This window comes from Scylla paramamosain, chromosome 16 (assembly GCF_035594125.1).
Source record: "Scylla paramamosain isolate STU-SP2022 chromosome 16, ASM3559412v1, whole genome shotgun sequence".
In the NCBI taxonomy this organism is placed as follows: domain Eukaryota; kingdom Metazoa; phylum Arthropoda; class Malacostraca; order Decapoda; family Portunidae; genus Scylla; species Scylla paramamosain.
The window spans coordinates 12,046,349-12,070,676 of NC_087166.1; the positions used below are offsets into that span (position 1 = coordinate 12,046,349).

At 41.9% G+C, this 24,328-nt stretch overlaps 1 protein-coding gene across 4 annotated transcripts; it reads right to left on the reverse strand.

Moving 5' to 3' along the window:
• Positions 1 to 59: 59 nt before the first annotated feature.
• Positions 60 to 23,798, reverse strand: LOC135108042 (cotranscriptional regulator ARB2A homolog). 4 transcript variants are annotated; one of them, XR_010272117.1, is made up of 11 exons: positions 23,500 to 23,798; positions 22,924 to 23,028; positions 20,699 to 20,799; positions 17,422 to 17,615; positions 16,532 to 16,661; positions 16,002 to 16,121; positions 15,656 to 15,760; positions 14,762 to 14,846; positions 3,956 to 4,200; positions 1,985 to 2,044; positions 60 to 324 (listed from the first exon to the last, which is right to left on the reverse strand). XR_010272117.1 is itself a non-coding variant. In XM_064018625.1 (9 exons), the coding sequence occupies exons 2-9, from the start codon at positions 23,012 to 23,014 to the stop codon at positions 3,962 to 3,964; spliced, it is 1,065 nt and encodes a 354-aa protein (XP_063874695.1). In that variant the 5' UTR covers positions 23,015 to 23,028; positions 23,616 to 23,798; the 3' UTR covers positions 2,981 to 3,961. The 4 variants fall into 4 exon arrangements, 2 of the variants coding, with proteins under 2 accessions (XP_063874695.1, XP_063874694.1); XR_010272118.1 differs by having other exon boundaries at positions 1,900 to 2,044; XM_064018625.1 differs by lacking the exons at positions 60 to 324; positions 1,985 to 2,044 and having other exon boundaries at positions 2,981 to 4,200; positions 23,616 to 23,798.
• Between the last annotated feature and the right edge of the window lie 530 nt (positions 23,799 to 24,328).

Consider the following 24,328-nt stretch of genomic DNA (forward strand, 5'->3'; position numbering starts at 1 on the left):
TGAGAGGAGACCGATATAGTGAACCAAGCTGCCAACATTACGTGGAAGGAAAAATAAGACCGAGTTTTTTCTTTTATTTCTTTTTTTAACAAGTAAGGAACTGGAAAGTACATAGAAAGTCGACTCAATAACAAAGAATGATGAGGCAACAAAGGATCACACATACACACACACACACACACACAACGTTAAACTTTACAAATTAGTGCCCCAGTAAAAAGAACACTAAATAACTGATAAAGAAAGGTCAGTCTAATGCCAGCAGAGCAGTCGTGTGCCAGGAACGTTCAAGTGGCAGAGGTGAGGCCGCGACTTGTGCAGGACCTTGAGGAGGACACAGAAGGGGAGCACGGGTGAGTACAATGTGGAAAGAGCTTCATTGGTGTCAAGTGGCGGTGGCTGGGGTACGACTGGATGGGAGTGTGGAATAGTGAAGCGTAGAGGTGGAGGTATGAGTGGAGGAAAGGAAGGAACACACTGGTATTTCCATAAGAGAACATGACGTAGGGACCACAGCTACACACACACACACACACACACACGGAGGTCGGAGGTCGCAGTGAGGGGCACCAAGAATGTGGTCTCACGACTCCCTCCCTCCTCCCAGGTGATCGCCGCCCCCCACCCCTCCCACCGTCGTTTCCCCCATCTGTACCTCCCCCACACTACCTCACGGTGATCGACTTCCCACCGTCGTCCTGGTTGCGGTGAAAGTTGTGTGCCGGCCCTCTCACCCCTCACCCCTCACCCCGCGCGGGTCACGGCCTCAGACCTGCTGCAGCCATGTAGTGCGTGTACTGCCCTCGCTGCCCTCCCTCCCCTACAGCGACGCCCCGGATCCAACCCATTCATCCCTGCACTTCACGACTCGCCAGTCTCCATGCCATCCCTCACTGCTCTCTTTGTTTCCCTTCACGCTGTAGCGGTGTAAAGGTACTGGATGTCAGTTAAGAGCAGTGATCTTGGTACAGAAACGGAAAGCTTGTAATCCTGTCTTCCTTAGAGAGTTAGAGTGTACAGGTGCCTTGTTTTGTCCCACGCCAATCCCGCGTCAGCAACAGTATTTGGCACAGAATCCCACAACCACTTTATCTGATCTCATCCTTAACCGCACTCTTAATAAATTATTCGCTAGTTTTGACAATGATTCATACTATACTTAATAAAGTCTACGCCGATCACAAGTGACTTCTCGAGAGACAGAACCAGTTGGCCTGATTTAAAGTTCTAGGCCAACGATGCCTGTCCATAATTCACACCTTCACCACCCCGCCTGCCTGCCTCGCCTTAATCTGGCGGGGCACCTCCCTCCCATGGCCTACCCAGCCTTGTCCTCGCAATCTACACCTTAACTCATAGTCCACATTCCTTAACCCACATCAGGGGCTGCCACGTGTAGGCCCGATGGCTTCTTGTATCTTTTATTTTCTTATATCCTCTCTAAGCTGCAGCACACACTTGTCCCCACTCCATCTCACTTAACCTGCTGCCTTCACCTTCCAGCCTCGCCCCCGTAATCTGGTACCGTGTTCAGGTCGACCCAGTAGCGTGCTGAGCCTCCCACCCCCGCACTCACTATTACCAGGACCTCACCACCAGTACACATGCACCACCACGTTGAAAGTGGAAGCTGCAGCAGCAAACTTGTTGAAGTACGCCAGCACCCGCCAGCACCCGCCAGCGATCTAGCCTGCTGTGTGTGTGTGTGTGTGTGTGTGGTGTGGTGTGGTGTGGTGTGGTGTGGTGTGGTGTGGTGTGGTGTGGTGTGTGTGTGGTGTGGTGTGGTGTGGTGTGGTGTGTGTGTGTGTGTGTGTGTTCTAAGAAAACAGACATGATCCATATCACAACATGAAGGGTAAAACTGCCTATGTATGAACAAATTGTCATTATTGCTATTACCATTATCATCATCAGTGTTCTTACTACTGTCATTATCACTACTAGGAATAGGGATGCGATGACTCCAGCACCCACCAGTACCCACCACACTGTACTCGTGCTGTTGTGGTGTAGTCAGCCTGACAGGTCAACCAAATCATGTAGTCTGCCAAGAAACACAAGAATTAAGTAAATTTCTCTTCATTCCTCGCTTGTTGTAAGAGGAGGTGGAGAGGAGCATGTGTACTTCCATTGGTCCTGGGAAGAGGCAAGGTGAATAAAGAGGAAAAGAGAGATTAAATTTTTCTTGAACTGTGTTGGGTGAATCAGTGAGTGTGTGTTAATCCAGTATGTGTGAGAGTAAAGGGGAAGAGGATGAGAGTACGTCTGAGGAATGGAAGATGGATGTGAGAGCGAAACAAAGATGAAAGGGAAGACTGAACCTAAAATATTGGAAGAGTGAGTTGAAGAAGGTCAGGTGTGGAGAGAGGAGCAGTGAGAGGTGGGGTGGCCTTGTTGGTGGGCCCTCAGTGCTGGTGTATGTGGGTGATGCTGCCTTGGTAGATGGTTCAGAGGAGAGACTGAGATGGGTCATAAAGATGTCTGGAGGAGTGTGTGAGATTAGGACAATGAGCCAATGAAACCAAGAATAAAGTAATGGAGTTTATGGGAAAGGTAGATAGATAATTAGGACAATGAGTCAATGAAACCAAGAATAAAGTAATTAAGTTTATGAGAAAGAGAAAGATAGATAATTAGGACACTAAGCCAATGAAAAAAATAAATAAATAAAGTAATTAAGTTATGAGGAAGAGGAAGATAGATAATTAAGACACTGAATCAAAGAAATGAAGAGTAAAGTAAAAAAAAGTTATGAGGGAAGCAGATGATAGAAGAATGAAAGCAGCCAACAATGATGTAGACCAAAGTGAATGAAACTACTAATAAAGTAATGAAATTTATGAGTAAAGTAAATGATGGAAGAATGAAAGTACAGTAGCCAACAATGAAGAAGACAAGAGCTGACTAATAAAGACAAACAACACTTCCTTACCAAATCACAACTCTGAAATAAATTGAAGGGAAATTAAAGTACTTCATCTTTGGAGTAAAAATCTTGATATTGAACATAATAGAAATAACTAGCTTACCTTACAAATACTAATTAGTACTCAATAATGCCACATGTTATACTCATTACTTAGCAGCTACACTTATAATAAAACTTCTTAGACTTAGAATTTTACATGAATAACAAAAATAAGACCACAACTTGGAAGCACTAAATAAGCCAAGATGAAGCATAAAGCCATCAATAATTTCACATTATCATAAATTAACACTATGCCTAAGATTATAATTAACATATTGCTGCTATGTAAGTAATGACTGCACTGTCTTTCAAGCACAAGTTATCTTCACCACCAGCATCACTACAACTCAACCTCTAATACCACCCACACCTCAATCACTTAAGTGTTCAGTACGCAGCTGTTGTCACCCAAGGAACACCATGAGATGAAGCAGGAAAGAAGGAAGAATATGCAACAAGAAGCAAGAAAGGCAAAAGGGAGATGTGAAGGAGGAAGGAAGAAAGGAGGTTATGAAAGAGGAAAAAGAAATGATAGGAAGATTAAATGAAGGAGGAAGGAAGAAAAGTAGAAGGAAGAAAAATAGGAAAGAAATGAAGAAGGAAGAAAGATAGAAGAAATAGAGAAGGAAGAAATATAGAAAGAAGATATGAAGAAGGAAGAGTATAGAAACAGAAGCACAACATAACCCAGAATTCTACAACACTAACTTTCCATCTACACTCCACAAACACATTGAGTGACCCAAACATGCACCAAGTAAGAGCGAATCAGTAGTGCATACTAAGTACGTAACAATCCAGAAACCAGTCTATGTTACAATGGATCTACTTCACAATATAAATCACAGCCGAAATTAAGCCAAACTGTAATCTAATTTAAGGCAAAATAACATCCCCTCTTCTTCTACCCATCCTCTTCAAGGCATCTATAAAAGTTCACCTCCACTTATCTACCTTTACCTATCTTCCATTACCCATCAATACCTTCCATTAAGTATCCTTCCTCATTTTCTTAGCATCTTCCTTTTCCTCTTCCTCAGTCACACAGCTTCCTCCTTTGTCTCCCTTCCCACAGCTCTTCTCATTTGTGGCTTCTGAGGTGTCCTCTCCTCCTCCCCCTTCACTGCAAGTCACTGCCACATCACCCTTTACTGCACTCAGTCTCTCTCTCAGGAACTTAAAGATGCTGGTGAAGCTGGCCCAAGATGTCTGCTCGTGGACTGTCACACCTGAAGAATAGGAGATGTGAGGTCATGATTTAAGGGGAAGTGTTAGTAATTTACATTTGACTAGCCATAGAAGAGAGAGAGAGAGAGAGAGAGAGAGAGAGAGAGAGAGAGAGAGAGAGAGAGAGAGAGAGAGAGAGAGAGAGAGAGAGAGAGAGAGAGAGAGAGAGAGAGAGAGAGAGAGAGAGAGAGAGAGAGAGAGAGTCAAGATGAAAGGTTATATTTAAAAGCATAAGGGTCTGTCAATAATGTATACTTAACTAGCCACAGAATACAGGATTGAAGAGTTTTTGTATATAAACCAAGGGTAAGAGAGAGAGAGAGAGAGAGAGAGAGAGAGAGAGAGAGAGAGAGAGAGAGAGAGAGAGAGAGAGAGAGAGAGAGCAAAAAACCCACTAAGGTAACTAGCTCCTCGGTATAAGTCAACACAGAGGTCACGGGTGTGGGTAACCCTTTTCTTCTCTGACCACCAGACACCCCCCCACTACCACCACCACCACTACCACCAGCGCTAGCCATTACCACCACAATGGGTCTATTTTGACTCCACGTCCCCAGCACATTATAAAACCATCTTCCTGCCCATAGGAGGCGCTGCGGGTGAGTTCCCCAAGCAGAGTCACTCCTTCAAGAGGCCGAGAACAGCACTCACTCGCTTGAGCAAACATTTCTCTGTTGTCTCAGCTTATTATTCTCCCTCCGTTCTCCTCCTCTTCCTCCTCCTCCTCCTCCTCGTGGTTCTTTTATCCTGTTCCTCCTTGCATCCTCAATTTCCTCCTGCTTCTATATCAATGTTACTGCATTTTCCTCCTACATACATACATACATACATACATACATAAGAAAATAAGGGAAGCTGCAAGATACCATCAAGGCCTACACGTGACAATCCCTCTAACACACACACACACACACACACACACACACACACACACACACACACACACACACACACACACACACACCAGAATCTAGTACGTATATTCAAATCATAATAATAAGAATAAAAAAAAAAACTCTTCCCACTGCATCACTGACACAAACACCCTTTTTAAAAAATAGACACACAAGAAGAAACACAAAATCTTCTCCATTCAAAGCATGCTGATAACAAAAATAAATAAACACATAAACAAAACAACTCTCCATTGCATCGGTGACACAAACACCCAAAGAAGGAGACACAAGAAGGAAGCAGCAAGAAGTAAGGCGGCGGCACGAGCATCAGCTGCAGGAGAGGCTGTAATTAGGCACTGAGGCGTTGAGAAAGGGGAGGGGGGTAAATCCTTCCCTAATCTGCTAATCCCTAACAGTGTGACCGGTCGTGTCTGCCCGCACCACGCCTGGCCAAACTGATAGTGACGCAGGAGGAGGAGGAGGAGGAGGAGGAGGAGGAGGAGGAGGAGGAGGAGGAGGAATGGTTACAACTTCCAGCCACCAATAAATGGAGCCAACACAGAATTAGCCCCTTACATACAACCGGTATAAATCTCTCTCTCTCTCTCTCTCTCTCTCTCTCTCTCTCTCTCTCTCTCTCTCTCTCTCTCTCTCTCTCTGAAAGTTCTGATCTCTTATACTTTCGATTCCAATTGCCTTCATATAGATCCCAGTCGTCTATACTTTGAGACATTACTTTTCAATCGTCTATAGATAACATGAAATACACAATCAAATCCTCTATATTTCAATTAGCCACTAAAATTTTATCATCTATACATTTTACACACGATCCCAAATAATAACCCTCTCTCTCTCTCTCTCTCTCTCTCTCTCTCTCTCTCTCTCTCTCTCTCTCTCTCTCTCTCTCGCTACGTCCACGGCGCGGCGGCATCTTATTACCGCTGCAATCCCATCCATTAAGCATTCATAAAACACTTGGTGGCTCCCGAAAAGGCGAGCACGCAGTAACACAATACACGCAGAGGCACGTAATATTTCCTGCTATTTGGAGAGAGAGAGAGAGAGAGAGAGAGAGAGAGAGAGAGAGAGAGAGAGAGAGAGAGAGAGAGAGAGAGAGAGAGAGAGAGAGAGAGAGAGAGAAAGGCGGGAGAGAACGATGAAAAGACAGAAATCAGAAAAAAAGAAGTTTCAGAAGATAGAACATACAGACAGACGGAGGAGGAGGAGGAGGAGGAGGAGGAGGAGGAGAATACAAAGGAAAGCCAAACAGAAACACACCTTTAGGTCCTTGCAAGGCTGTTTGGTAACTACTTCTAACTACCTACAGGGCAGAGAGACAGGACAGCACAGCGTGGAGGAGGACGAGGAGGAGGAGGAGGAGGAGGAAGAGAGAAGAGACTAGAGAGGCGAAGCGACCAGCGTGGTACCATCCCTTCACATCCCAACGTAAAACTGAACCAGGACAAAAGTACAGACGCCATCTCCGGTTCGAGTGTCGTGGCTGGCCGGGCCCTAACTGCGGCGGCTTCCTTCCTGCTTCCCTCCCTTCCTGTGCACTATTCCTCGCCTCGTTTAAGGCTGAGATAGGGTTGAGCTGCAGTGCCTAGCGGGCCTCAACACGTAAACACAAGGCTCTCTAATACACTGTCGGGATGCGAGGGTGGGATAGGAAGGTGTCTGTTTGCTGGGGGTCTAAAGGGAAGGGGCTGGGGGAGTGCTGGGTTCAGGTGGGTGTTTGTGGGGGTGTTGGGGTGGGAGTAGGGATTGGGAGGGGTGATGTTACAAGGAGGAGGAGGAGGAGGAGGAGGAGGAGGAGGAGGAGGAAAACAAAGAAATACAAAAGAAAAACAAACAGCAACATACCTCTTGTTCCCCGAAAACAACAACGACAACAACAATAACAACAACAACAACAACAACAATAATAATAATAATAATAATAATAATAATAATAATAATAATAATAATAATAATAATATACACCAATACCATTCCTCCAGTTACTCCTTCTATTCACCCAAAACAACACATCATTTCAACCCCCCTTAACTCTTACCACCTCCTCCTCACACCCTCTCTCTCATCGCCCCTCGTCATCTTCCTCCCCTCCCTTCGCAGCTCCATCTTTTCCACGGCGAGTCTTTTGACTAAGGAGAGTTTAGAAGTCGTTGGGAGAATAATTACAAATCATCTTCTACTGCTTTGCCCATTATCATCTGCAGCAGGGAGAGGAGTAGGAGAGGAGGAGGAGGGGGAGGAGGAGGTGGGGGAGAGAAGAGGTGGAGAAGAAGACGTGGAGATGAAGAGGGAGAAGTGAGGGACAAGGGATCAGGAGAGGAAGAAATGAAATGGGATAAAGAAGACGAGGTAGAGATGAAGAGGGTGGATAGAGAGAGATATGGGAGAAGAAAAGGTGAAAAATGAAGACAGAACTGGGAAATAAAGAAAAAGGGAGAAGAAATTACGACAAAAGAATACAGAAATGAAGAGAGAGAGAGAGAGAGAGAGAGAGAGAGAGAGAGAGAGAGAGAGAGAGAGAGAGAGAGAGAGAGAGAGAGAGAGAGAGAGGATGGGAAGAGATGTGGCAAAAATAAAGAGGAAAGACTGAGATGAAGGAGAAAAAGAGATGAGATGAAGAGAAAACAAGACGAAGCAAAAATAAAGAGAAAGGACTGAGAGAGAGAGAGAGAGAGAGAGAGAGAGAGAGAGAGAGAGAGAGAGAGAGAGAGAGAGAGAGAGAGAGAGAGAGAGAGAGAAATAAAAAAATAAAACATTAATAAATAAACAGGAGGAAGCAGAATGCAAAACTCACGGGAGAAACAAGGGAGAGAGAGAGGGAGAGAAGGAGAGGAGGGAGAGAAGGAAGGAAAGAGGGGGTTGGAGGAAACAAGAAAGGAGATGGAAGTGAGTAAACTGCAGGGGAAACTTAACGGAACGAATTTTTGTTGGCATAAGTTTTCCTCCCTAACACACGAGAGAGAGAGAGAGAGAGAGAGAGAGAGAGAGAGAGAGAGAGAGAGAGAGAGAGAGAGAGAGAGAGAGAGAGAGAGAGAGAGAGAGAGAGAGAGAGAGAGAGACATACTTCCTGACACCTAACTAAACAAAATTAAAAGAAAAAAGAAAAACGGAAAAATAAGAAAGAACGCAGCTAATCTGACACGAAACGATAGATAACAAAAAAAAATAAATAAATAAATAAATAATCAACAAAAAATTTAAAAAATCGTGATGACCAGAAAAGGAAGGAAGGAAGAAAGAGAAGGGAAAGGTGGAGGGATAGAGACAAGCGGGTATCCACAAATAGGTTTCTCCAGTGAGGACTCGAAATACGTAGCAAGAGGCGTAATTTTCCCGTGGGTGGTGGAGACTGGAGCGCAGATGGGCGGGGAGTGGCCGAGTCGGGGCCGGAACAAAGGGTGCATTAGTCCAGATTACGGCAATAAGCGTGGATTTCCTGCGCCCTTGACTCCACCGTGAGGGTCCTCCACCTTTTGTTGTCCTCCTCCTCCTTCTCCTCCTCCTCGAGAACCCACACACACACACACACACACACACACACAAATACGTCTGCGCGGTCACTCAATTTTAGGATCGAGACCACGAAACAATACTCTCTCTCTCTCTCTCTCTCTCTCTCTCTCTCTCTCTCTCTCTCTCTCTCTCTCTCTCTCTTAATTCTTGGTTTCAGCTGACGACTGCTTATTGACATGTATGAGAGAGAGAGAGAGAGAGAGAGAGAGAGAGAGAGAGAGAGAGAGAGAGAGAGAGAGAGAGAGAGAGAGAGAGAGAGAGTAGGGAGGGGGAGTTAGCGAGGAAACACGTTCATAAGAAGAGTGACGGTTGAGAAGTTGTGAGAAGTAAGGAGAGAGAAAGTGGCAGAGTGACGGGGAGAAATAGGAGGGAAGGGGGAGGGGGAGTAAGGGAATGAAAATGAGAGAGCTAGGGAGAGGAATGAGTGGGAAAGAATGGCGTACGAATGAGGGAAGGAGAGAGAAAAGTGAACAAAAAATGAGGAAGAACAAGTGGAAAAAGAGAGGATGAGGAAAAAAAGATAATGAAGACGAAGAAGTGAATGTGGGAGCAAAAATGTGAGAGGCAATTAATAAAAGTAAGATAGAGGAAGTGAAAAAATACGAGAGAACGAGAGAAGTGAAAAAGAATGAGAAAAAAAATAATAAGGATGAACAGGATAGTGAAAATTAGAGGGGAAATGAATGAGTGGGGGTGGAGGGGGAGAAGGGGGAGATGAGCTTGCGAGGCTGAGAGTGCTAGGGTGAGCAGTCTGTCACCCTTTGATGGCCCTTAGGAGCTGTTGACATTTAGGATAGCGACGCCCATATTTCCTGCCTCCCTCACCCTTGTGTCCCGTCCCTCACCTCACCACTTGGGCGTCCCCTGATCCAGTCCCTCACCAGACACCACGCAATGTTATCAGCCTCGTGCTCTTAAATGCTTTCGTCTCTCAATGGCTATTTTACTTTTTTCTTTTTTTTTTTTTTTAGTTACAGAGATGGTTGTTGTAATTTTCCCTATAAAAATCAGGATAGAACCATGACAACAGCCTTGAAATACCAATGACTTTCACTAAACCAAAACCAGCCAATGTTATGTATCAGACTCGTGTTCTTGAATGCTTTTGGTCTCTCAAGGTATACTGTTTTCATAGTTTGGTGTTTTGTTTCTATTGAGGTACTGAACCCCTGCTAAACTATCACTATAACAATAAGACACTACAAAAAGCGCCACTGACTTTCACCAGACCAATATGATTACCCTCGATTAAACGGTTTGTTCTCTCATGGTCTAGTTTTTCAAAGGATACAGAGATTATTGTTGTTTTCCCTATAGAAACTAGTATGGAACCATGAACACAGCCTTGAAAACGCCACTAAGCTACCTTCACTAGACCAAGCCAATACAAAATCCTAGTTTTCTTTAATGCCTTCAATGCCTTTAATGCCTATTTTCTCAAACAATACGGGGATGATTGTTGTTTTCTTATCTATAGACAATATAGATACTCGTACCTTGTTAAACTACCATTAGAACCATGAAGACACTTGAAAGTACTAATATATTTTACTGGAGTCTAAGAAAAGTAGCTCAGATGAGAGGACGAAATGTTTGCGAGAAGAGAAAGAATTATCGAATCCTTACCACCACCAACACTTTTGCGGCGTTGAAAAAGGGTGGAGAGAGAGAGAGAGAGAGAGAGAGAGAGAGAGAGAGAGAGAGAGAGAGAGAGAGAGAGAGAGAGAGAGAGAGAGAGAGAGAGAGAGAGACTTCCTTAACTCCTGTCACGAGTCTCCACCATTTGCCGGCACTTACCAGCCATTAACTATTGTCATCTGCCACAAAGCCGGCCGCCACAACTGCCATTTTTCCTTCCCTCACTCCTGGCTGGACGTCACTGCCTTTTACACCACCACCACCACCACCACCCCTACCAGATCCAATTTATAACCAGACTTAATCGCCCCTTTGCACTGCCCAGCCCTCCTTCATTCCACTCCCTCCCCCTCCCGCCTCTACTGATGACTCGAGATGTGTAGCGTCCCTGAGGTTTTAAATTTCGTCTCTGCTGTTTTTAAATGTTCATAGTGCAGTAAGGAGCAATATTAGAGTATTTAGAGGCAGTGGGTACTAAGTTGGTGTAGGCAATGAGGTGTAGCGTGAGATTCCAAGACGCATTTCGCAATTATTATCGTTATTCACGCCTTGCTGAGTTCCTCCTACGAGACTATCCATAAAAACTGCGATCTACTGGTGTACTGTACTTCCCATCACCTTGATTATATATACAAGCTTGACGTTGTGCTGCATCGTTCCTATGTATAATCAGAACATTTATTATTATTATTATTATTATTGATCTGACAAGACGAAGGCCGCATCACGGACAGGACAGGAATCGAATCCAAACAGGTCTAAGATCGAGTGTGGCATCAATCAGGTAAAATCAATTTAAGAAAATTAATAAATAAAACGAAATAAAAATATGAATACAAGATCGATATACCTTACCACAACATTACCATTAAAATAACACCCCATTAAACTGACGCTACTACATTAAAAGCAAAACAAAAACAAACAAGAAATTCAATGAAGCACACCTCACTTTTCCTTCTCACTGTCTCCCTCCCCTCATATTCTGTTCCAACGTAAAACTCCCAGCAGCCTAAACTTTCCCTGTTCCCTATTTCCCCTTCCATTAACCCTCACAGCCACCACCTCCTTCCTTCCTCCCTCCCTCCCTCCCTCCCTCCCTCTTGCTCCCAGTCGGCTACACACATCATCTGTCTCGCTTAATGAAGGGCGCCTGAGTTTGCAGAAATCTACCTTCCCCCCTGCGAGATCCTTAGCGCCTTGATAAGGTTACCTCGGGGTGAGCTGCCCGGAGTCAAACAACATTCACACGGCGGGCACAGGGGCCCGTATTCTGAAACGGTCTGCTCTCTCCCAACGACTATTTTCAAAGGCCACAGAGGTCATTATCCGAGTTCTCAAGACTGTCTCTCATGTTGATAACGCAGAAATCATGTTAATATGTCGCTAGAACCACATAGACGCCGTATGAAACCCGTCTAAATTCAACTAGAACCTTTTGAAAGGAGTCGGGGTGCAGCATGATGTGTTTCAGAATATGGAGGAGCTAATAGTCACTTGATACTGAGGCGGATCCACACACGCTAATATATATTCATCAAGCAAAGCATTTTACTTACTCAACCACATCCACCTATCCACTCAACAACCCTCATTCCATTTACCCACCTATCTATCCAACTACTGACACATTGATCCATCCACTCGTCCACTTATCCACTCAGCAACCCTCATTCCATTTACCCACCTAACCATCCAACTACTGACTCACACTGATCTATCCACTCATCCACCTATCCACTCAACAACCATCAATCCATTTACCCACCTATCCATCCAACCACTTACTCATATCAATCCATCCACTTGTCCCACCCATTCATTCACCCACTTACCAGATGGGTGGATGGGTGAGGGTGGAGTTAGATGGGTGGGTGGGTGAATTGGTGTGTAGATGCAATTTTGGATGAGTGGATAGATGGATAAGTCAGTGGATTGCTGAGTAGCTGGATGAGTGGAGGGTGTGGATGATAGGGTGCGTGAATGATCTGTATATGGTGGGTTTGCTGTAGGTGAGTCGATGGGTGGATGGATGGAGAAGTGGTTGGGTGGATGAGTATGAATGAGGAAGTAGGTTGGTGGAAGGTCAGTGGACAGTGGAAAGATGGGTGGATGGATTAATGGGTGGTTGTGGTTGTGGATGGGTAAGTCAATGTGTAGTGGATGGTGGGTGGATGGGTTGATAGTTTGGTGGGTGTGGGTGGGATGATGGATGGGTGAGTGTGGGTTAGTGGGTAGAAGTCTTATTAACTCCTCTAACTGACTGTCTTCAGCCTTTCTCATTGCTGAATTGTTGCATCTCTTGCTATTTTCTACTGCTACTTTCATGCTAACTGCTCTTCTGATCTTGCTAACTGCATGCCTCCCTTCCTCCCATGGCCTCACTGCACAAGACATTCCTCTCTCTCTCACCCTTATACTGACCACCTCTCTAATGCAAGAGTTAACCAGTATTCCATATCATTCATCCCTTTCTCTGGTAAACTCTGGAGCTCCCTGTCTGATTCTGTATTTCCTCCTTCCTTTGATTTGAATTCCTTCAAGAGGGAGGTTTCAAGACACTTATCCTCCATCATCTAGCTTTTCTATTTGGCAGTCTTTTGAGAACTATGGCACTTAAGTTGGCCTTTTTTCCCTCATAATTTTGATGCACTTAGCCAGTGACCCTCTTGCATAAAAGAAAAAAAAGAGATGAGAAGATGGATGGGTGGGTGAGCCTGTAGGTATTGTGCAGTGGGTGGATGGGTGGATGTGGTTGAGTGAGTGGCTGGATGGGTAAGCAAATGGAGGTGAGTGGGTGGGTGAGTGTGAGTTTGGTGGTCAGAATGATGGTATTATGGCTGTGGGTGGGTGGATGTGAGTGGGTGGGCAGAGTTGAGTGGTTGAGTGGATGGGTGGATGTCACTGAGTAAGTAGTGGACTGTTTGGTGAACATTATTTTAGTATGTGTGGATCCACATGCTGCCTTCACAAAGCAGATGTCTGAGTCTAGAGACATTTTGGGGACAAATTGGTTTGGTACCAAGTGTCTTGAGCACCAAACATCCCAGAGGCCTATTTGCAATCAGGCCAATCTGTCTTGGAGGGGTCATCTGACCTGAGGCCTGTATGACCTGAGAGCTGAGTACCATCTGCCCCAATACCATGTGACTGTAAACTCAACACGGTCAAGGGAGGTGGGGAGATTGTAAACTATTTCATAATTTCATCAATGTTAAAGGCTACATTTATTCACTCTTGTGCTAGCAAGGGACCATGGCTGGTCTTTTTTTTTCTTTTTTTTATGCAAGCAAAGAGTGTCAGTCCTGAATCTAAGCAAATACAATGACTATAATATGATTTTTCTTATAAAGACAGATAAAACAGTTGTTCTTGTTAATGAGAGAGAGAGAGAGAGAGAGAGGAGAGAGAGAGGAGGAGAGAGAGAGAGAGAGGAGAGAGAGAGAGAGAGAGAGAGAGGAGAGAGAGAGAGAGAGAGAGGAGAGGAGAGAGAGAGAGAGAGAGGAGAGAGAGAGAGGAGAGAGAGAGAGAGAGAGAGGAGAGAGAGTCTCTTAAACCATGAGAATTTTTTTTGGTACTGCAGTGAATATTCTCCTGTACTGTCCTTTACTATAGAAATAATAACTTCTTGTACATAAATCTTACATGGATATGAAAAAGTCAGAGAATGACAAAATTACAATATCCATTCACTGATATCAGCCATGAAGAAACTGAAAATTGTAAACCAGTGCCATCTTGTGATTATTAGGTAGACAGATAAATTAGATCAATTAATGAATAAATAGTTAAATAAAAAGCCCACACATCTGAGTATCATATCTAACATGTGAATCAGAAAAGTTCATTCACATGAAAGTCTTATGTACTTCCTTAATTCTTTCAGGCTCTGATTAATAAAATGAACACTACTGGCTCATTGACAAAAAATAATACATACTTTTACTGTGTACGTGCCTCATATCATTACTCCTTTATAATCAAAACTTAAATACTTTAATAGCTTATTATTTGCATGAAAACAAATGTGACATACAGACTTTAGCATTAAACTCTATGTAAAGCCTCAAGTCAATGCTCACTTGTTAACAGGGTGCAATTCCCCTCACTCATAACTTATAAGCGTCACTCAATTAGTGGAGGCAGTCACACAAACATGGACAGGCAAGTGGACAGAAGTAAATATATCATTTTTGTAGTAGAAAGTGAATGTCAGTGTCAAGCTGACTGTAATATGTTGTCCTTTAAGTACTGTGATATGCTGAGAGTATTTTATACCAATGTATGTGTTATTTTATGAGAAACTGAGACCAAGAACTTGTACACAGTTCTTATGGTCACAATACCTCCTCAATAAATGTCAGAAAGAACTACCTTTCCTTGACCCTACAATGAGGGACGTGATCAGTAAAACAGATCACCTAATAGCTGGGGAAGACCTGTCAGTGCATCTACACATATGAAAGCACATAATACCAACAAACAACTCCCTTACCTGCTGACACCCGAGTGATGTCACCTGAGTGTGTCTTAACAGGTGTGTCTAGAGGCTCCTGGCTGCACACCCAGTTCCGGGACACCTGGTGAGGGAAGGTGGGAAAGATGTCAGTTTCTTTAGCAAGTGTCTCTCATCCTCCTCTCCTAGTTCTTATAATTCCAAGTGCTTCCCATTATAAATTAAGTTCTACTTCCCTCTTTTTGATATCACACTCCATATATACATCTATCTATATATCAGGCTGGCAATCCCACATGGGGTGGCCCAGACAAGGCACTACATATTCACACACACACACACACACACACACACACACACACACACACACACACACACACACACACACACACACATCATTCACACTCTCAACTCTACTGACCCCTGGTGGAAAGGGCAAGTCTCATGGCCCACCACACCACATGTATTCATAAAAAAACACGAAAATGTACAAAAATACGGGAAGTTGCAAGAAGTCACCAGCACTACATAAGGCAATCCCAGCATGAAACATATTGCCCTATTTCCACTATCATCCTCATCTATAAATTTATCTAATCTTCTCATTTAATTATCTTCACTATGCAGGAAGGCACAAAGCCAATACAGATCCTTATTTAAGAAGTTCACAACACAAATGCTATAATTATAATCTTTCGAGAACACAATTTTATACTGCCTATTGTAAGAATAATGACACAACTAAAAGTGGTTGCAAGTATGAATGGTCTTAATTCAAAAGTTGACAATATATATGTTATTAATCTTTTTTTTTTTTTCAAGCATACAATTTTATGCTGCCTGCTGTATGAATAGTGACAATCCAAAGTGGTCATAAGTACAAGCAGACATAATTCACTTAGGTCAAAAGTCAATGAAAAGCTCAATATTTACCTTCACCAGATCCTTGAAGGGGCTGGTGTCAGACATGTAGTGGACTGAGTCAGTCATGGCCACAGCAAACACTCTCCTGGTGAACTCTTCTTGGACTCGTGTGAACTGTAAGAGAGCATCCACTAGTCTTTTGTTCCCTAAGGGTATTGCTAAACTGAATCTGAGAATAATTACATTATAAACAAATAAAATAAATAATAGGAATATAAGCTGCACAATTATGTGGCTCATTTATCTGTAGTGTGCTGAAACTTCATGGACCACCAGATTGCAGTGTATCATAGGAATTTATAAGAGAATAGAGTTGAAGTCAGAGACGCTTTCACCGACCTTGCCTCTGACTCACCAGTGAGGTCACCACACACCCACCATAGCTGTGTGCAATGATGGCAATGTGCTTTGCCTTGGCACCATGAATGTAATGCTTCCACACATGTAATGCATGAGACTCTGGGTTCTCACTGCTCTGTAAAGAATATACATGTGTCAATAGGCACCTAAAGATTACAGTATTCTCTCTCTCTCTCTCTCTCTCTCTCTCTCTCTCTCTCTCTCTCTCTCTCTCTCTCTCTCTCTCTCTCTCTCTCTCTCTCTCTCTCTCTCTCTCTCTCTCTCTCTATATATATATATATATATATATATATATATATATATATATATATATGAAGTAAGGTGTGGATAGAGTAAATGAGCAGAGAGTACCTGATAAACACTTGTGCCTTGGTAATGATTTCTTAAGGAACACGAAATCAGAAACGTAATGCAATTTAAACAACATATTTGCAGTGCTAGCTTGGTAGCAACTACACATAACAGACTTCTCACTCCTTCCACAACCTTCACAATGAAAGTCAAAATGAGAAATCTCAGACATACCTTAATCTTGCCTCTGTTGTTCCGGTAGTTATCATTAGTGTTGGTGACCAGGATGCCGTAGCCTTCCTTCTGAGCCTCCTGGATGAATGGAATTTGTGACCCAGACTTCAGGGAGTCATTGATGATCAGCCTGCAGATGATCAATTACCCACAATATATTGAGAAGATCACTAAAAAATGTAACTTGAATGCCTAACATTTGTAATATCAAAAGGAAGTAGAATTCATCCTCCCTTCTAAGTTACTATTTAGCACTGCAATAAAATTTATCATAATAAGAAATATAATAAGATCAATGATAGGTTTCTGCATGTAATGTGCTAAATAACTGCATGAGCAATACACCATAAATTAATATTAAGTAAAAGATATGTAACAAGAATAAGCCTATGCAAAAAACAATTCATGTAAGTACACACAAATATAAGCATGTCCATACCATGTTGAAGTATACAAAGCATTGAGGTGGCAAACTATGTGAAAAGTGAATGATGTAAAAGAAAATTTGACATTATGTAACATGAAGCACCTATGGATTAATAGCAGTCTATGGAGCATGACACACTAGTTTCTTTGACTTGTCAACTGCACAAGACCATAACTCATAACACTGCCAAATGCTGTATGGCAGAGGAGTTAACCCACATGGCTTCAGGAAAACTGACCCAAGATACAAATCCCTGCATTAACATATTTATCATTTTCTATTTTTGTGCTAGACCAACTCAAAACTACCCATAAAAAATAAACAAACAAATAAATAAAAAATAAATCAATTTTAAAACTTATTAGAGGAAGCATCATCAAAGAACAGAACTATCATCACCATAATTACTTCCATATAACAATGACTACCACCAAAACAGGCTACCACTGTTGTCAATACCCACCTACGACTCCACTGGCCAGCCCTCACAACACCACTGCCATGGATCAGCACCAGCAGCTTGTCGGGGTTGCTCAGTGCATCGTCTGAGTGAAATACAAAGGTGCTATCATCGTCCTCTGTTGCATCATAAGGCACAGGAGCTCTCTTCAGATTGCACTCTGATTCCAGCAGCTTGTATATCTCATCTGTCACCACCTGCAATGTGGGGTAAATTTAAGGAAAACGTACTATATTTCAGGCCATTTCTGTCTGCAATGGTTAAATAACTGCATCTTCGCTGCCCTTGAATCTCCTCTCCACCAAAATATTTGAAGGATCAAGTCAATAACCATTCTCCTATTTTTATTTATATATTTTGTTTATTTACTTTTTTGTTTGTTGTTTTTCAGGGAGGGAAAAGAAAAAAATTGTCACATCTCCTAAAATACCCAAAAATCACTATCTACTTTCAAATGCTTAAAAATATGATCAGTTCTATTATCAAAAAGATCAGAAGTGGCTTTGCAAAAATCCCAGACTAAGGAAACACCCTAGTTTATATCCTAGAGCAGGGGTCGGCAACCTTTTGAACATAGTGTGCCAGTTTATAATTCATGCCACTTTTTTACTACCTTGCGTGCCAAATGTTATTTTTTCAGCCCTATATGTAGCCTACGAAAATGAAAATCATAATTATACACTATGACTGAGTATGTAGTGACCATTGTAATTAAAGTAAAATGTATTTTTCTCCATATACATAACATAAATGTGACATTTTTTGTAGCATTTATTATTCTTAGTAACTAAAAATATACTTCTTTATTTTAAAATTGTACTCACATTATTAATGCGATCCTTGCCCTTGCTTCCCTTTGGCCAAAGTTGAAATTTCAGGTGAATATCTGGACACCTTGAGCTTTACACAACCCTCAGAATGATCCGTTGTAAGGTTGCTGCGATGGGGATTGAGGATGTGCTTCATGTGTGAAAATATCTGCTCGCACTGATATGTAGATCCAAATGCTGATAGCAATGCAAAAGCTACTTTCTTCATGCAACTGAATTTATCAGGCAGTGATGTCCAGGAACTTAATATGGAGGCTGCATGATCAGTCGTACTAGTTTCCAATATTTCTCGAAGATCCTTAAATTTAGCTGACCACAATGATGATGCCTGAAAGTCAATTAACTGCATTTGCAACTCCTCAGTTTCCATCCACTCAAAAAGAGATGCGTCCAACTCACTGTATCTAAACGTGTCTGGTCTGATTAAAAAGGAAAACACTGGGCCGATGTTTTGGAAATCTTTAAATCTGATTGAGAACTCAGATTTCAATTCTTGCATGTACACCTGAAGATCAGTAGTGTTGATAGGATGAGTTGCAGATAAGTTTTTCAAGTTTTTGAAGTAACGGAAAGAACCATTTTTAATATCTGATGAGTAAACTGCAAGCTTTGCAACAAATGCCTTCCAAGTATCATACAAGTCCATCACTGTTTTTCCTGCACCTTGCAAGAGAAGACTGAGGTCATTTAGATGTTTGGTGATGTCTGAGAGAAACATAAGTTTCACAATCCAGTCTCTGTCCTCCAGCTCAGGGTAGCCTTGGCCTTTTTCTGTTAAGAAAAGCTTGACTTCATCAAAGCATTCCACAAATCTCTCCAATACCTTCCCACAGCTTAGCCACCTAACACTGCTGTGCAAGGGTATATCTTTGTAAGCACTGTCCACCTCTTCAAGGAAAGCTTGAAACTGCCTGTGCGTAAGAGAAGAGTGTGCAACAACAAAATTCACTACTTTTGTTACAGTAGCCATCACCTTGTTGAGATCAGAGTTCGAGATTTTGGCACATAAATTTTCTTGATGAATTATGCAGTGCAATTTCAAAATGGGGTGTCCAATTTTATCCTCAACAAGCTTGGTAAAACCCTTGTTTTTTCCTACCATAGCAGGGGCACCATCTGTTGTAACTGCAAAAATCTTTCTTATGTCAACCCCTCTCTCCTCAAAATGGTCAGTGAATGTCTTCAGTATGTCCTCCCCCTTGGTAGTGCCATACATAGGTTGAAGACAGCACAGCTCCTCGTGTATCTCTGTGTCACTGTACCTGGCAAAAACAGCCAGGCGGGGAATGTCATTTATATCCACGCTTTCATCCAGGGCCACACTGAACACAGGTGTAGTTGTTAAAGCAACAGTTTGTTGCTCACCTACATTAGCAGCCATTTCAGAAATACGTCTCTCCACGGTCCTAGCTGAGGCAGGAATATCTTTTATCCTTGAGATGATCATGTGTTTGTTTGATATGCCATCAAAAAGCACCTCAGAGCACTCTAGGAAAGCTGCTTTTATGAAATCTCCATCAGTAAAAGGCTTTCCATGCTTGGCAGTACACAGAGCTAGTTTGTAACTGGCCTCAGTTGCATTGATTTTGCTAGCACTCAGATTCTTAAACACATTACTTTGTTTCTCATAGCGGGACACTGCTTTCTTAATCGCTTCAGTCTTGTCTGCACTGTCCTTGAAAGTCTTCTCGTGTTTTGTTTCAAAGTGTCTTTTAACACTAGATGTGCGGCACACGACATTTTCGCAGCAGAGAGCACACACAGCACGATCATTCTGTTGAATAAATCCAAAGTCATTTGTCCATGATGACTGAAATGATCGGACATCAAGTTTGACTTTTTTCGCAGTAGCCATGGTGAGAGTAACTAGCAAGAGCGTCACTCAGGGCAGCTAAATAGTCACTGAAATAGCAGCGCTGCTTGACTGATGCGTCACCAGCGGCGGGGGCCAACGTGTCTCATACTCGTCTACATCTCGCTGTGCTCACGTACACCTCATCGCGGGTACAAAACATTTTCGTTTTAATTTAATCATTTTAATATATCAAAAGAAAGAATGATTTAGAATCATACGAAAATTTAAATCATAATTGTAAGGATGTACAATACACATTCTCTCTCTCTCTCTCTCTCTCTCTCTCTCTCTCTCTCTCTCTCTCTCTCTCTCTCTCTCTCTCTCTCTCTCTCTCTCTCTCTCTCTCTCTCTCTCTCTCTCTCTCTCTCTCTCTCATTATTTCGTTGCTTTACTTTTTTTTTTTTGCTCCATATCACGTGGCGTGCCATAGGCAAGCACTCTGCGTGCCAAGTCTGGCACGCGTGCCATAGGTTGCCGACCCCTGTCCTAGAGTCTAAATATCTATTTAATTTTGCTCTCTCTCTCTCTCTCTCTCTCTCTCTCTCTCTCTCTCTCTCTCTCTCTCTCTCTCTCTCTCTCTCTCTCTCTCTCTCACCTCTCCTAATGCTTCATAATGCCTCTGGTTATAGGCTTGGTCCCCTTCCTTAACAACAAACTGAAATCCTTCTCCTGTTTTTGAGTTTTGAAGCTTGCCATCTGTAAAATAACAAAAAATGTATCAATATTTCAGACAAGTCTGTATGTTGTAATTAAAGTACTCAGATAAAGATGTATAATGCCTATCAAACAGAATCATCTCACAGTAAAAACAAGGATAAAAGGTCAAAGTAAGAATGTCAAAAGTAAGAAGAAGTAAGAAAGACAAATACACGACTCTTGAATTCCCGACAAATCAGAAAGAACATCTGTCCAATAATCACAAGTCTGGCAGCACTATCCACTACCAGACATTTCCCTGACACAGTCCAGTAATTGCCAACATTCACTAGCTGTCCTGGACTTTTACTACACACTATATATATATATATATATATATATATATATATATATATATATATATATATATATATATATATATATATATATATATATATATATATATATATATATATATATATATATATATAACAAAATAATAAATCAAACAAGGTTTCATAGAAAAATGCAGCAAGAAAAAATAAAATGCTCCAATACCATGTAATTTTCTATCTTTCATCAGGATGGTTACCATTCTCAGAAAATCTTAAAAATGACTGCCCTGAACTATACATAAATGTTACAGCGGCAGAGGAATAGTAGCTGTGTGTGTGTGTGTGTGTGTGTGTGTGTGTGTGTGTGTGTGTGTGTGTGTGTGTGTGTGTGTGTGTGTGTGTGTGTGTGTGTGTGTGTGTGTGTGTGTGTGTGTGTGTGTGTGTGTGTGTGTGTGTGTGTGTGTGTGTGTGTGTGTGTGTGTGTGTGTGTGTGTGTGTGTGTAGTTTGAGTGCTGAGGAGTGTTATCATAGGAAATGAGGTTGAGGGGTGGGGCTCAGACGTCCTAAAGATAGACATAACTTACTGGCCACTGTGCCTGCAAGCAACCAAACAAAGATGATTTGAAGTATTAAAAAGCCTTACAGGAAGCTGAAAGCTAGTCTTCTGCTGTGTTGAGTTCTACGTAGTTTACACGTTGCATTGCAAGTCGTGTCATGCCCTCCTCACCCATTCATGTGTATGTGCATCCTTGGCCATGCATCATGTGTGTGCTGATGCCTTGTGATGCACTGTGCCTTGTTCTCATGGGTGGCTGTGCTGAGACTTGTGCCCACATCTAGCTTTGTGCATTCTGTGTGGATGGCCAAGTGACTCTGTGCTCTATAACTGTGGGAATGGTGTGTGTCATGCTGGTGGCTCTGCCTATGGTGTGGAGAGCGGTGCCTGTCACCAAAAATTTGAGTCATGCCTGTGAGTCATGCGATAACTGTGCCTTGTTCTCTGATGACATAATATAAATCATTTGCATGTTTTTGAATGTCCTTCTTGCCTCACACTTCACTACTATGCTGAACCCTGTGAGTTGCTTCCATCTGCATCATGGCTCTTGGTAAATGAGTGAGTGCTGTCCCAACTACTACTGACTCTGTGCGAGTTACTGCCAGTCTGAGTAAGAGCGTTACTAGTGGCTGGGCAACTGTGGGCAGTGGTGTAGGTGGTGGGTGAGTAACAAAAATATTTTTACTTTATCATACCCAAGGATTATTATCATGACATATTCAATAAGGTTTTGAAGAACACTGTTGTTTATTTTTCTGTAAAATGTCACAAATAAATACAAGTATTTCTGTTTTCTCAGACTAGGTTATGATGTAGGGTGTGTTAAGTAACCTAACAGGTAGTCCAAGAGGGCACAGCCAGGTGATGGGTGTGAGTTAACAATGTTACTTTAGCAATGCTTTACACATGTTTAGGGATTTTTTATATGTCTGGAGATTTCCCTAAATGCATTTAAGTTTTTGGGAAACTGACAGATTCAGAGAACCATATGACTTGATTTTTGTTTCCTTCTCCAAAAATCCAAATTTTCAACCAGGCCATTCAAGACTGTTGAGGGAGAATGGCCAGAAAAATGGAAGGAACTGGAGTCATTAAGATTTACTCTTTTTTTTTTTCTCAAAACCTCTTTATGAAATAAGGGTGCATCTTATGTTAAAATGTGTCTAATCCACCAACAAATATGGTAATATCTTTACCTGTTTATTTCATAAATTAACTATAACCTCTAATTTGTCAGAAGTATCTGCAATGTGTTACACAAAAATGCATTACTCCTTTTTCTCCCCTTACCTTTATTAAATTCATATCCAAAGCCAGAAAGTGTTTCAGGAAACTGATGCTCTTCCTTGTGGCTCTTTTTGTTCTTGAAGAGGGAAGCCATCGCTCACAAGCTTCCTGGAAAAGTTTTTATTGAGGAGGTATTTATATTATGCCATGTCCAATATTGAACCACGACATTTAGCTAAAGACTTTTTTTTTTCATTTTACATGCTCTATAACTTTTTTTTTACAAGAATGTGTGCTTGATATCCACAGTACTTAAAAAAACTGTGTACATGAGAGATCTCAAACTAAACATATAACTCATTCAGCAGCAAGCAATGAATCAATCACCTGCGTCTCTTGCTGTATCTGACATCTGGGGAACTTGACACCTGTCCCTCAGAACCCCTTCATGAGATGGCCATGACATCTCATGACTTCACTCTCTACATGATCTAGTTCTCGCTTTTTTTTTTTTTTACATACTTGACTACATACATAGATACATAAAAAAAATGAATAATACAGTATTGTCTCGTTGCCCGTGTTACAGGGATGCTGGGCTGGTTAGTGAAGAGCGACAATGTTACATGGAATACTTACTGTCCCTTCAGTGATGAGATTGACGCTTTTATGTTTACACTCGTTTGAGAGGCTCAGATTATGAGGGATGTGATTCAAACAACATCAGTTGTACTGTCTTATCACGCCGTGCCCACCTTCCGTATTGTTTGTTTGTCCGAAGGCGCATCAAGGTGCTTCGCGCCTTCCAGTCTTGATCTTGCGCTGGTACTACACGACTTGGGTAGTTGCATGGAGTTATACTCGTAATATGCAGGAGACGGTCTCTCGCTCCGCTCACATCAAAACATGAGAAACCAGTGGCCAGAGATCATCGAGTCTGTGGTCGGAGCTTGAGATCAGCAGACTCAAAACATTGCGATCTCCTGTGTTTAGCTATGGGAATTTACCACTTTCTATTTGCATACTAAACGAAAAATAATAAATAATTGATGGTTTCAATTATTATAATTTTCTAAATATGTTATGTAGATCTATTATCAATGGTATTTATGCCAGATAAACACAATATCGAAGGAAATACACCAGACGTTTCAAGGAGAAATGGTAGTAAAAAGATTGTTTTCATTGTTTATTACATGACAAGGCGCACACAGTAAAACAAAAATTCAATGATTAGATGCCTTTTAAGTGTAAAGTAACATATCACACAATTCTAAAGAAGTGCTCTTCAAGCTAATATCACACACACACACAGAGAGAGAGAGAGAGAGAGAGAGAGAGAGAGTCTACTCTCCATGAGAGAGAGAGAGAGAGAGAGAGAGAGAGAGTCTACTCTCCATTCATTATATATATATATATATATATATATATATATATATATATATATATATATATATATATATATATA